General features: G+C 46.5%; 1 protein-coding gene across 1 annotated transcript in view; it reads left to right on the top strand.

Annotated features, from left to right (window-relative positions):
- The window catches only part of UBE2F (ubiquitin conjugating enzyme E2 F (putative)), a 489993-nt gene that overhangs the window by 197466 nt on the left and 278171 nt on the right, over positions 1 to 14356 (top strand). Inside the window, exon 5 of the mRNA XM_082261905.1 lies at positions 7965 to 8032. Coding sequence (XP_082118031.1) covers positions 7965 to 8032 — 68 coding nt within the window. The remainder of the gene's footprint in view (positions 1 to 7964; positions 8033 to 14356) is intronic.

The raw sequence follows: 14356 nt of genomic DNA, 5'->3' as shown, positions 1-14356 counted from the left end.
CTTTCTGTCTGTTTGACAGAGGTAGCGATGTGTGTCAGCTATTCCGATATGCCTTGCAAAAGTATAACTTATGTAGTATGTTCAGAGTCATTGTCCTGCTGGCTGGTCAACCTCCATCCCAGTCTCAAATCTGAGAGACTGAAACAAGTTTTCTACGAGAATTCCCCGGTATTTAGTGGCATTCATCTTTTCTTCAATCTTGACCAGTTTTCCTGTCCCTGCTGATGGAAAGCATCCCCACAGCATTATGCTGCCACCATCATCCTTCACTGATGGAATGTTTTTCTCAGTAATGGGAAGTGCTGGGTTTGTGCCAAACATAGCGTTTACCATAATGACCAAAAAATTTAATTTTAGTCTCCTCTGACCAGGAGTCTGCCACATTCTTTTTGGCGTACTCCAAATGTGTATTCTTATTTTGTACTTTAATGCCTTTTCTTTTTTTTGGCCACTTTTCCATAAAGCCCAGCTCTGTGGAATGTACAGCTTAAAATGGAATTCCAGGCTGTAACTAATCAAGCCTAGAACTGCTCACACCCCCTTCTAACTCCTATTCTAACTCCTATTCTAATTATCCTGTAAAAGGACGAGGTACTGTATATACTTGCCTATTCTCTGGGCTCTCCAGTCTGGTCACGTGATCTCCCCAGTGTCCAGCTTCCAACTACTCTGCAGAAGGAAGATGTAGGAGAGAGTTCTGACAACGGATGGAATGCCTGAATTGCTCACTATGGGGCATCCATTGCTAAGCCGTCCCTCCTCTCTCCTGAAGTCGCCACTGGGACCCGATCATGTTGCCGTTCTGAAGCTTCCCTCCAACCACTTTGCATATTATTTTATACATACTGTTATTCTGTACTTGCCAAATATGCTGCAGAAATCTCCCTCCACGAAGTCTGGCTGCAGCCATTTTAACTGTGTGCAGCTTAAGCTGCTGTCCGCTTCCTGGATTTACACACACACACAGAGTCACACAGATACACATTTATACAGATACACACACACACATATATTTACTGGCAGACACTCTCACACCATTGCTTGCCTGCACATTTCTCCTCTCTTGATGAATACATATGGATCTCTGCAGTCTCTTGTTATCTCTACCCTCATCCAGCCCCATCCAGCTCGGCAGCTCTCCTTGGCTCTACTATAACTCATCCCTCCTCGACTCTCCTGCCCCCCACCCCTCCCTTGCTGGAAAACTCTCACCAGAGTTTGGGAGAGAGCTGTGCATGATGTGATTAACCTAGGCCAAGTACCAGTCAAGAAAGTGGAAGTGGGTTATATAAGGTGTTTACTGGCAGAAAAAAAAATATTTAACTATCCAAAGTTAAAACAAAAGGGCAGCTTCTGTTTCATGTCCCCTCTATCCCTTTCAGCCACTATTGTAAATCGGTCCTGCCCCATCTTTTGAATGCAGCTGGTCGACTGATTCCAGTACACTGGAACTGGATTTGTTTGGTGAACTACATAATGGCTGCAGAGGAATGGATGGTGACATGTAAGGGTAGACATAAGTTGTATAGTATATGGGCTGCTTGAATTCAATATACTAGTAAGACTCCACAGAGATCCCAATCTATAGTTACGTAATCCTTGGACATAGTTAAGTTACACTGTATCTGATACAGAGAGATTTTTCATACCTACATAAAATTATTTGTGCTAGAGTGCTGTTCTTATTTCCTCCTTCCTTCCCTTTCTCCATTTCCCTCTCTTCCCCTCTTCCCATGACTCTTTTCAGTTAATTGGTTATTCTTATTATTTTTACCATTTCTGACACTTTGGAAGTGGCATGGTGCATTCAGTGATGCGAAGACCTACTGATCGGTACGAGGCTACTTATTGTTGAGATGAGACTTCATCTGCTATAGTACTAGTTATGCAGCTCATTTGCCTTGATAACCCCCCATGTTGGATGGTCAATCGGACCTTTTGCAATTTATCAAGAATGTCACCTAGTTCAGCCAAATTGACCAATGAATGACTACAATTTGCTGGTGTCGGTTTTCCTTATTGTTTGTTTTTCTCCATATAATGTGTTTCTGATAAAGATTAAAAAAAAAACATGGACAGATTTAATAGATGAAAAGAATGACTGAGGCTCGGTTCAAACTGGGGCGGCTTCAAAGTCGCCTGATTCTGAAGCTGCCCCATGCAGTGCGATTTCTCTAATAGAAGGCAATGCAAGCTGCTTCAAAGTCGCCCCCCAAGTAGTGCAGAAACCTGTAGTGCAGGAGTTGCTCTGATTAGAATGGTTCCATTGCACTGAATGAAGCGTGACTTGTCAGGCACCCCAGTGTGAACCGGTCCGCTTTAACTTTGCTGTTTTTGTTGCATCTCTAATTAATACCCTACTTGCCCGGTCTATGAGTTTTGATTGGCACCCTTCTGTTGTTAGATTTGTAGTGGTGCAATATTTTTTTTTAATTTGTGCTGATAGTGGTGTTGCAGACTAGGGGGCTTTTCAGGACAGGTGTATTATATTTATATTAAAAGAATGTGACACTTTTTTACGTAGCCATCTAATTATGAGACTACTAAAGTATATTGTTTTTTTTCCCCCTGTTGCTAGACACATTGTTTTGACTTATCTTTTAGACCCCGTTCACACTGGGGCGACGCTACTTGCCGGGGCGACCTCACAGGTCGCGGTGCTCAGCTCGCACCGCGACCTCGGAGCGGCCGGCACGGACTTCATATCATTGAAGTCAATGCAGGTCGCTCCAGGTCGCCCCAAAGAAGCTCCAAACCCTTTTTCTAAGTCAGAGAGACTTGTGTCGCTCCTATTAGAACGGGTCCACAGCTACTCTATGGCAGGCGACCTGTCAGGCGACCAGGTCGCCTGACAGGTCGCCCCAGTGTGAACGGAGTCTAAACCACTTAACGACCGCCAGCCGCAGTTTTACTGCGGCAGGCAGCCGCTCCTGGGCAAAGCAACGTAGTACTACGTCGCTCGCTCAGGAGACTCTAGGGGGCGAGCGTGCGGCGCGCTCCCGCCCCGTTAGTCAGCCGGGGAGCCAGCGCGTGTGACCGATGGCCGCCAGCCACTAATAAAATATTTATAAAATAATAATGTTATTTTTTCAAAATTGTCGCTCTTTTTTTGTTTATAGCACAAAAAATAAAAATCGCACAGGTGATCAAATACAACCAAAAGAAAGCTCTATTTGTGGGGGAAAAAAGGACGTCAATTTCGTTTGTGTACAGCGTTGCACGACCGCCCAATTGTCCGTTAAAATTACGCAGTGCCGAATCGCAAAATAGTCTTTGAGCAACCAAATCCTCCGGTCTGAAAGTGGTTAAATATCAGGGGATTCATGGTTCTTCTAGATTATTGGATCGCTACTTTAAATATAGATCCATTATTTATAACATTTAGGAGGAATCCTATCCCTTGGTGTAAATTACCTATCTCTGTTGTGGGCAGGGTAAATCCCAAAAAAATATTATAATCTATATCTAAATGTGACAAAGACAATTGAGCTGGTTGTTGATTTGAGAAGGAGGAAGGCACCAGTGACCCCCGTCTCCATCCGAGAAGTAAATGTAGTAGAGTTACAAGTATCTGGGGATGGGCATAGATAAGCTGGACTGAAGCAAGAACACGGAGGTGCTCTATAGGAAGGGCCAGAGCCGTTTCAGCTTTTTAAGGAGATTGAGGTCTTTTAAAGAGGAAGTAAACGCGCTGAAAAAAAAAAAAAAAAACCTGCATCGCATACTAGCTCATTATGAAGTACTTACCTAAAAACGAAGCTCCCGCAGTGCCGACAGGACGGCCGACATGTTCGGCCGCACAGCTGCCTGGATGGCCTTTTCCGCCATCTGATTGGCCGGAGGCGCGATTACATCACTCACGCGCATGCGCGCAGTAGCCGCCGTTCATGGCACTGGGCTCTGAAGGAATGACATGGGCGGCCGTTCCTTCAGAGCGCATGTGCCGATGACGTAATCGGCAGCATGCACTGTAAATATCTCCTAAATGGTGCAAGTTTAGGAGATATTTATAGCATTTATAGGTAAGCCTTAATATAGGGTTAACTATAGGTAAAAGTCTTTAAAGTGGGTTTACAACTATTTTAACATCTACCGGACAATGCTGAAGATGTATTATAAATTAGTGGTAGCCAGTGCTCTCCTGTATGCAGAGGCGTTTTGGGGAAGCAGGCTTAGGGTGGCCGACACCAAACAGACTCCACAAACTGATTAGCAAGGCCAGTGATGTTGTTGGAGTCTTTAACAACAGTGTTGGGGAGGAGAATGTTGTTCAAGGTCCTCCCACCCACTCCACTCCTGGTCAGCCTGCGGAGTGCCATCAGTGACCGATTGTTACAACCACAATGCACCACAGAGCGACACAGGAAACCATTTTTGCCTGTGGCCATCAAATTATATAATTCTTCTCTGTGAGGGCTGGGTGTGAATATTTAATCTGGTTTATGATCAGGATGTAGTTTTTAGAATATGTTGATATTATGTTCATTATTATTTGGAGTAATGCTAGAGAAAGTGATGTCATATTTGCATTTTGGTAGTTTGATTTGCGTTTCTTTCTTTTTTTTTTTTTTTTTTTTTATTGACTTGTATGATTTGTTAATACTTTGATAAAAATTACTTAAGAAAAATATATATATCTATATTGACCACATCCTATTTACATGTTTCATAGCAAAGGGGGCTAAATACTTATGCACACTCAAGATTTTGTTTTTTTGTCTTATTTATTTGTTTCACTTTAAAAAACTATCTTGCACCTTTCAAAGTCATGGTACAAATCCCTGAAAAATCTAAATGTAGCAAGGTTTCCAGGCCTATGGCCTGATGTGGGTCTGCCATTAGTACCGGTAATCTTTCCAGCCCATGTGAGCTGTGACCCTGGGTGTGACAACTGAAGCAGCGACAACTCCGGCATCTTTGTTTGTGGTTTTTATTGGAATAAAGGGGATGGGAGAAGGGAATGAGTGGGATACTCCTTCAAGCTTAAACTAATTACAATTGGGACTTTACTTCTGAAATGCTCGTTGGCGCTTCCTTGACGCCAGCCAACGCTCACTAACACTGAGAATACTCTGTAGAACAGAAGAAGTGCTGAATCCTCGACTTATAGTCCAGAAGATCCCAGACTGAGAACTGTAGAACTCCTGACACTTTTACTGTGAAAATCGCTGAATACTTTCCCCTGCCTGGCACAGCTTGAGGTAGTATGTAGTAGAACGCTGTATAGCTGTCACTGTAACTGGCACGCTCTGTGCTATTCAGGGCCCAAACTGCAGGGGCCCCCTTTGACATTGAACTCTTCAGGGTCCACTGACTATGTACCCCCTCTGTAGCTTCAGGGTCCTCAACCTAGGTACCCCCTTAACAGCCAGCTGAAACTGGATCCCATAACCTCTTCCGGAGTGGTACTCTCTAACTTCAGGCAGACCCCCAGGGGCAATCCTCAGTACCCACGACCTGTGTAGGCTTTCCTGGGACTGGACCCCTCTCTCTCTCTCTCTCTCTCTCTCTCCCTCTCTCCCTCTCTCCGCAGGCTCTCGGCACACTGGATCCCCTCAGCTCACTCAGCACTCTCTGGACACTCAGGCGACACCCCGAGACATCCACCTTCCTCAGACAGGAGGAGAGACAGCTGCACTCTCCTTCCTGGGACTCTGCTCCCGCCAAAGACACCGTGCCACGCACTTCCCCCCCAAACTTATACCCACTCCCAGAATCCCTTGCAGCATAATCTGCCTTCTGGGGTAGTTACAACCTGGGATGTGTCCCCTGATTGGGCTTCCCTCACTGCCCTATGAGAAGCCTCTCACAGGAGCCAGTGGGGATACTGCTCTCCTCAGCAGGCACATCTAGAAGCCCTGACACCCTAGCCAAATAAATCACAGCCCACTATACTTTATATAGCACCTACCTGTAGGGTGCTACACCAATATTATCCATTATAATTCTATGTTGTAATGCAGCTAACCTGGAAAGCAAGGCACTGTATTTTTTAGCAGAAAAATTCTTGCAGGTGGGAAACCTATTTTAACACGCAATATTTGGTGGTAATCACAAAATCAAAAGAACTTTTTTTTTTTTTTTACTACTAATCATAATTAAAGTGGCTGTTAACATTTGATTTCAGCTTTAACCACTTGCCGACCGCCGCACGACTATCTACGTCGGCGGTCAGCCCCTCACAGGCAAACTAACGTAGGGCTACGTTGCTTGCTTGTGAGGGTCTAGGGAGCGAGCGCGCGCCCCCGGGGGCGCGCTCCCGCGTGGTCACGGACCCCCCCGCGCGTGTGACCAGCGGACCCGATGTCCGCCGGTCACTCGGCGATCGGCGGGGGAGAGGGAGAATGTCAGGCAGCTTGTGTAAACAAACTGCCTGTCATTCTCCTCGCTGCAAAGACACTGATAAAACGGATCTGGTATGTAGATCCGTTGATCAGTGTCCTTACAGCTAGAGCCACAGCCAATCACAGTAGAAACCACGCCCCTAGGGACACACACAGCCCCTCCCTTCCAAATAAAGTTAACCCCTTCACTACCAGTGTATTTTTACAGTAACAGTGCATATGTATAGCACTGATTACTGTAGAAATGTCACTGGTAACCCCAAAAGTGTCAAAAATGTCAGTCAAGGGTCCGATCTGTCCGCCGCAATGTCGCAGTACCGCAAAAAAAATCGCAGATCGCCGCCATTACGCGTTAAAAAAAAAAACAACAAAAATGACAAAAATCTTTCCCTTTGTTAGTAAACGCGATAACTTTTGCGCAAACCAATCAAAATACGCTTTTTGCGATTTTTTTTTACCAAACATAGGTAGCATAAAACAAATTGGCCGAAAATTTTTAAAAATTTTGATTTTTACATTTTTTTCTGGGGGAATTTCATATAAAAAGATGTGAAAAATATTGCTATTTTTGCAAAATTGACGCTCTTTTTTTGTTTATAGCGCGTGATCAAAAAATCGCACAGGTGATCAAATACCACCAAAAGAAAGCTCTGTTTGTGGGAAAAAAAGGACGTCAAATTCGTTTAGGTACAGCGTCGCACGACCGCGCAATTGTGCGTTAAATTCACGCAGTGCCGAATCGCAAAATACCCCCTGGTCGGAATGGGGGTAAAATCTTCCGGGGCTTAAGTGGTTAAAGTAAATCTACCACTACTTGTGATGAGAAGTGTATTACAAAGTGTGGTATTAGACATGTACATTAAAATCTATGTACTGTAGTCATAGCCCCATTTCTTAAGACACTGGGCTATATACAAGCAATATATGCAACTGTTCCCAGGCTGTGCATCATGGAACTGCGCAATGCGGGGTTCAAACCCCTTACATCATATTCTAAACTATGCTCTTACAATTGCAATATGTTTTGAGTGTTCCAGTGTAGGCAAGCGTATTATATAGTATGAACACTCGTGTATTAGTGGTGTCAATTTCACTTTAATAAAAACACAATGTGGCTATACTTATGTAGTGCAAGGGAGCAGAGCAAAGGCATCTGCCAGCTAAACACATGCAACTACATCTGACAGGCTTAGGGTAAGACCAGCTCATGAATGGCTGATATCATAAGCTGTGAAACATACTATACTATACTATACACTGTCCTGTCCCGATTCCAAGAATAGCAGTTTTGACTGTTCAAAATTAACTGCAGCTAATCCTGTGTTTCTAAATACGTATCCTGCATTTCATTTTGAAACTATCATGCCAATAAAGTGATTAATTGAAACAGTAGCGATGGTAGCAGCCCAGGAACCGCTGTCGCTCACCGCTTAATTAGCTATAAGTGGAACATAAAGCTGGATAAATTCTACTTGATGTAATACACTTATTGTGCACAGGCTTTAGAGAAATGTGCACATTAGGCAGTGTTACATGGATGAATGCTCTCTTTATGACAAGCGTACAGTGTGAAGTAAAGCATGACTGCATCCATTAAATTCCATTTTCACTGTTTTACAGATGAGAGTTATTACCAAGGCGGCAAGTTCCAATTTGAAATTGAGGTTCCAGAAGCCTATAACATGGTGGTAAGCATGTCAACCACATTGTTTTTATTTTTTGTCTTTTTAGCTGTGGAAATACAAGTTACAACATGGCCTGCCAGGTTTTGGCTATCTGGAAATGCTCTGTAGCATCTAAAGAACGACAGGTTTACTACATATACTCTAGAAAAAAAAAAAAAACCTCTTTCAGGGAACCTTTTTAGTCAGCCTTGCATTGCCACAGTGCTGTCTGAACCGACTATGCCTAAGTAGTGGGTGCCAAACCACCCATCCCCAACCTTGTGTGTTTAAAAGGTTAGAAAAACAGATCCAAAATAGAAAAGGCCATGTAAATCTGCATGACACTGATAATTTGGGAATTAGATCATCTGTGCTATTTAGGACACTGCAAAATACATTGTATGTTACTGGCGTGGATGAAACTTTTCCATTGCTCTAGAGGCTGTTCAGGCATACATTTACAAAATATCCCAGAGGGAATATAAGACGGGGAAAAAAAATCCACTGTATGCTGTTTGTATCCAAAGTTGCTACTTAGAATAAGAAAATTAATAGTTTAGAAACTCTGGAACCCTTATGTGAAGAAAACGTTTTGTGTGATCCAAATGTTTCTATTTTCCAAGCAAATTGCCAGAAAGTTTGCAATTAAAGAGTAAGTCACTTGCTCTAAACCTACCCCCACCCCCAATCTAAGCCTAGTCTATCTAACCCTGTAAAGAAAGATCACTATACTTACCTATTCTACAGCTGCTCCGGACCGGTCCCAGGCTTAGCTGTCAGCGGAGGCTTCAGTGTGTAGGAGTGGCAGCTGACAACAGAAGCCCCATAGCAAGTCTTTGTGTGATCTCACTTTTTAGGCATTTCCCAGCCGTTGTTGGCTTTCTCATGCACACAGAGAGCACCGTTGGAGACCAGACCCGAGCAACTTCATTATAGGTACAGTATCTCACAAAAGTGAGTACACCCCTCACATTTTTGTAAATATTTTACAATATCTTTTCATGTGACAACACTTAAGAAATGACACTTTGCTACAATGTCAAGTAGTCAGTGTACAGTTTGTATACCAGTGTAAATTTATTGTCCCCTCAAAATACCTCAACACACAGCCATTAATGTCTAAAGCGCTGGCAGCAAAAGTGAGTACACCCCTAAGTGAAAATGTCCAAATTAGGCCCAAAGTGTCAATGTTTTGTGTGGCCACCATTTTTTCCAGCACTGCCTTAACCCTCTTGGATAAAGAGTTCACCAGAGCTTCACAGGTTGCCACTGGAGTCCTCTTCCACTCCTCCATGACGACATCACGGAGCTGGTGGATGTTAGAGACCTTGCGCTCTTCCACCTTTCGTTTGAGGATGCCCCACAGATGCCCAATAGGGTTTAGGTCTGGAGACATGCTTAGCCAGTCGATCATCTTTACCCTCAGCTTCTTTAGCAAGGCAGTGGTCGTCTTGGAGGTGTGTTTGGGGTCATTATGTTGGAATACTGCACTGCGGCCCAGTCTCCGAAGGGAGGGGAACATGCTCTGCTTCAGTATGTCACACTTCATGTTGGCATTCATGGTTCCCTCAAAGAACTGTAGCTCCCCAGTGCCGGCAGCAGCCCCAGACAATGACACTCCCACCACCATGCTTGACTATAGGCAAGACACACTTGTCTTTGTACTCCTCACGTGGTTGGCGCCACACACACGCTTGACACCATCTGAACCAAATAAGTTTATATTTGTGTCATCAGATCACAGGGCATGGTTCCAGTAATCCATGTCCTTAGTCTGCTTGTCTTCAGCAAACTGTATGGTCTGAGCGCTGACAGGCTGACCCCCCCCACCCCTTCAACCTCTGCAGCAATGCTGGCAGAACTCGTATGTCTATTTCCCAAAGACAACCTCTGGATGTGACGCTGAGCACTTGCACTCAACTTCTTTGGTCGACCATGGCGATGCCTGTTCTGAGTGGAACCTGTCCTGTTAAACCGCTGTATGGTATTGACCACCGTGCTTCAGCTCAGTTTCAGGGGCTTGGCAATCTCCTTCTAGCCTAGGGCTAGGCCAGCTTTATGTAGAGCAACAATTCTTTTTTTTCAGATCCCTAGAGTTCTTTGCCATGAGGTGCCATGTTGAACTTCCACAGACCAGTATGAGACAGTGATAGGGATAACACAAATTTAACACACCTGCTCCCTATTCACACTTGAGACCTTGTAACACTAACGAGTCACATGACACCAGGAAACATGGCTAATTGGGCCCAATTTGGACATTTTCAATTAGGGGTGTTCAGTTCATAAATATGTGCACATAATAAAGGTAAAAAAGGTAAAAAAAGTCCTTTCAATGGTGAATAAATAAACACAAGTGTCCTTAAAGTGCTCCGTGCAAACTAGTTGTCTCAGCAGCAAACTTGGACTTGATATGAAGTGCCTTCACCAAACAATATCCACCCAGTGCTCAGATAAAATACTTCTTACCAGAAGAAGTTGACCCCTTAATTACAGGGGGTCACAAACAGCATGTGTCTCCACAAACGCTCCGAGTTGTCCTCAGTACTGTCTCCAGATCAAGTGTTTAGTAAGCCAGTTAACAGAAGGCAGCTCCGGGGCTCCAGACATAATGAAAAATAAAGGAAACTCCAATAGTGTAATAACGTTAAATGTTGATGTGGAGGGGGCGTGGCCTGGCGCAGCATGTGAGAGGACGTGTGTGAGAGGAGCTCCGCCGGACCGATATCCTTCACCGCTAATCCTGCAGCCCTTCGGGCACGATAATCCTTCCTTCACCTCCCGCACACCCGCGGCACCGACCTCCGCATGTCTCCGCCGAAGAAAGGCTCTGAAGCTGCGGCAAAACTGGCTGCATTCCGGAGGCTGGAGAAGGAGGCCCCGATCCAAGATGGCGCCGGCCCGTCGCTCGTGGTGGAGGAGCCTGAGAGCCCTGCTACATCCAAGGTTTTGGAAGCGATTGCTACTTGCCAGACCATGCTGACAACTAAAATCGAGGAGGTGAAGGTAGATATATCTTTGATGCGTCAGGATATGCAGAAGCTGAGGGACAGAGTTGGTGAGGCTGAACACAGAATTAGTGAGGTGGAAGACTCCCTCCCCCCATTGCAAAGCTCCTCAGACAGGCTGCAGCAACAAGTACACCTTATCCTCCAAAAACAAGATGACATGGAGAATAGGCTGCGCCGCTGTAACCTGCGGTTCATTGGCCTCCCGGAGGGCTCTGAAGGTGCTGACCCCTCATCATATTTGGAACAATTGCTCACTCAGACTTATGGCAGAGAATCCTTTTCACCCACTTTTGTTGTGGAACGTGCACATCGCCTCTCAGGGCGCCCCCCCCCTCAGGGTGCACCCCCCCGCACGTTCATCGCTAAATTCCTGAACTATCGGGACCGAGATGCCATATTGCGCCTGGCCAGGGTTAAGGGGAACATTCCATTTGGAAATCACAAAATAGCGATTTTCCCCGACTTCTCTGCTGAGGTCCAGAGGCGCCGCAAGAGCTTTTTGGAGGTCAAACGCAGACTGCGTATCAAGAATATCAAATACTCCATGTTGTATCCGGCCCGTCTTAGAGTGGAGGGCGAGGACCGAGCCCACTTCTTTGAGGATCCGGAAGCCGCCATCTCCTGGCTAGAAGGACTGGAAGCTAGAGCCTGACCACCTTGCCCTGGCGACTTCATGATACTTTCTCCCTGATGGCCTATACCTTAAGCTGCTGCAAGGGTGGAGGAGGGGTTTTGTAGATCCTGTGGAACTCAAGACTTTGCATCCCCCTTCCCCCCCCCCCTCCCCCCTCATTTTCCTGCACTATTGCTCCTGTGTTTGACCGGCGGAGCGCCCTAGCTCCACAGATGGAACTGATTTCTCTGTTCTCTTCCTATGGACTTCCACCTGCCCATAGGCTTTGCTACCCAGCGATACACCTGTTGGTTTTCGCCCCCTACACCCGCTAAGGCGGGTGTTTGTGCCCAACTCCCCTGTTGCCCCCTGCGACTTCTGCTGGACTTGGGCCCCCGGGCCCCCTTGTTTATTCTATTTGTATTTTGCTGTATTTTTGCTGCATACCTTGGGGGTCCCTGGCCTCCTGATCTTGCTCTTTCCCAGTCGCATGTGGGCCTGTTCTGGTTGAGGCACTTGTTTGGGAACATGCCCGCACAAGTTGGGGTTGGTGCAGGGCAGGGAGGGGGGATTGGGGTGTTACCATTGTTTATGGTTTATATTTGGTACAATCTCTATACTGTTTCTGTTTTATGCACATTGACCTCAAGTAATAATTATTTGCTCTTTTGCTGCCGTTTATCGCCGCTGGTGTGTGACCGTGGACTTGTTGGTTCCGTGGCCTTACTGCCTGAGATCCTGGGAGCCTCCGCTCCGCGCTCTGTACTACCCCTGCCATGGCCGCATTGAAATTGTTGACGTGGAATGTCAGGGGTATGCGTGATAAGATTAAACGAACGGCTGTCTTTAATGTCCTACGCCGTGTACGGGCTGATATTATAGTTCTGGTGGAGACACATTTGGAGGGCCGTGTACAACAGTCCCTCAAACGTCCCTGGGTTGGTTGGGTGCAGCACTCTGCTTATAGCTCACACTCCAGGGGTGTGGCGCTACTGGTGGCCAAATCGGTACATTTCCAGCTCCTAGGATCTCAGGTCGACCCAATGGGTAGATATGTTTTTCTCAAAACGTCAGTCTATGGGGAATTGATGCTACTGATGGCTTTCTATGTGCCCCCCCCTTACTCTGCTGTGATTATTATGGAGGGACTGACGTTTATGGCACAGAGCCCAGGGGCCCCGGTGATCTGGCTAGGTGACTTTAACAATGTGATGGACTCGGGTCTGGATAGGTCCGGTGGCGCCTCCCAGGTGCCGCCGGGGTCGTCCCCGACCAGGTTCTCCCGATTGTTGGAGAGCTTTGGTTTGGCCGACTCTTGGCGCAGCAAATACCCCGCGCAGCGCGCGTACTCCTGTTTTTCGGCTGCACACCACTCTATGTCACGCATTGATCTGATATTGCTGTCTCGAACCCTGCTCCCCAGGTTACTGACGGCTGGCTTCGCCCCACGGACTCTGTCTGATCACTGCCCTTATTGGATACTGTTGTCCTTGCCCTGCAATAGACCTCCCCCGGCCTGGCGCCTGAATCCCGCCTGGCTCCCCTTGGTGTCGGATGGGAACGACATTGAGGGGACCTGGACACAATTCTTTTCTGACAATGAGGGCACTGCCTCCCCGGCTGCGGTGTGGGAGGCGTTTAAACTGTTCGCCAGATCCACTATGATTTCCAAAATCAAGGCTGTTAGAGCGCGGGCTGCCGAGGAGATCTCCAGGGCAACGACAAATCTAATTGAAGCTGAACAGGCCTTTATGGGGGACCCGACTCCGGCACATGAATCTCAGTATAAATTGACCTCTAAAGTCCTTTCCCAACTTGACTACGAGAGGGCAAAATCTAAGATGTTTTTTCAGAAGCAGAATCTGTTTGCACATGGTGAGCGGGCGGGGAAACTCCTCGCATACTTAGTTCATTGTGAGGATAGGCCCCCGGTAGTTATTACTTTGAAGGATGACCTGGGTAAGGAGATCGCTGATCCTGCTGCGGTGACACAGTGCTTCCGCTCATTTTTTAGTACTCTTTACACCTCTAGGGCTCCCGCTGACTGCACTGACATGCATGACTTTTTGGACTCTATTGACTTTCCCACTTTGACACCCGACCAGTTGGCGACCCTCGAGGCACCCATCTCTGTGGAAGAGATTGCAGCAGCCGTGTCCAAGTTCCCTAGGTCTAAGGCCCCCGGCCTGGACGGCCTCCCGATTGAATTTTTCTCCCAATATTCGGAACTCCTTTCTCCTAAATTATTGGCTTTGTTTCAATCTCTATTCAAAGATGCAACCCTACCCCCTTCTATGCGGGAGGCGCTAATTGTGCTCATTCCCAAGCCGGGCAAGGATGTACACGCCCCAGAGTCTTACCGTCCCATCTCTTTGCTCCCAGTAGACACTAAAATCCTTGCGAAACTTTTATCCCTCCGCCTTAACAAGGTGATCCTTTCACTCGTACACTCGGACCAGGCCGGGTTCATGCCTGGGAGGAACACCTCATTTAACCTTCGCCGGTTATTTATGAATCTCCAGGCACGGCACGACGGAATGGGTGGCAGGGTGGTGGTCTCATTGGACACGGCTAAAGCATTTGACTCGGTAGAGTGGCCGTTTCTGTGGACCTGTCTGGACCGGTACGGCTTTGGACCTAATTTTATTAAGTGGGTCAAACTTCTATATAGCGCCCCGGTAGCTAGGGTCCTGGCAAATGGCTGGCAGTCGACCGCCTTCCCTT

Source organism: Pelophylax lessonae (genome assembly GCF_965119305.1).
Source record: "Pelophylax lessonae genome assembly, chromosome: 6".
Taxonomy (NCBI): domain Eukaryota; kingdom Metazoa; phylum Chordata; class Amphibia; order Anura; family Ranidae; genus Pelophylax; species Pelophylax lessonae.
The sequence above is the reverse complement of the archived record's forward strand: the minus strand, read 5'-3'. Positions and strand labels throughout refer to the sequence as shown.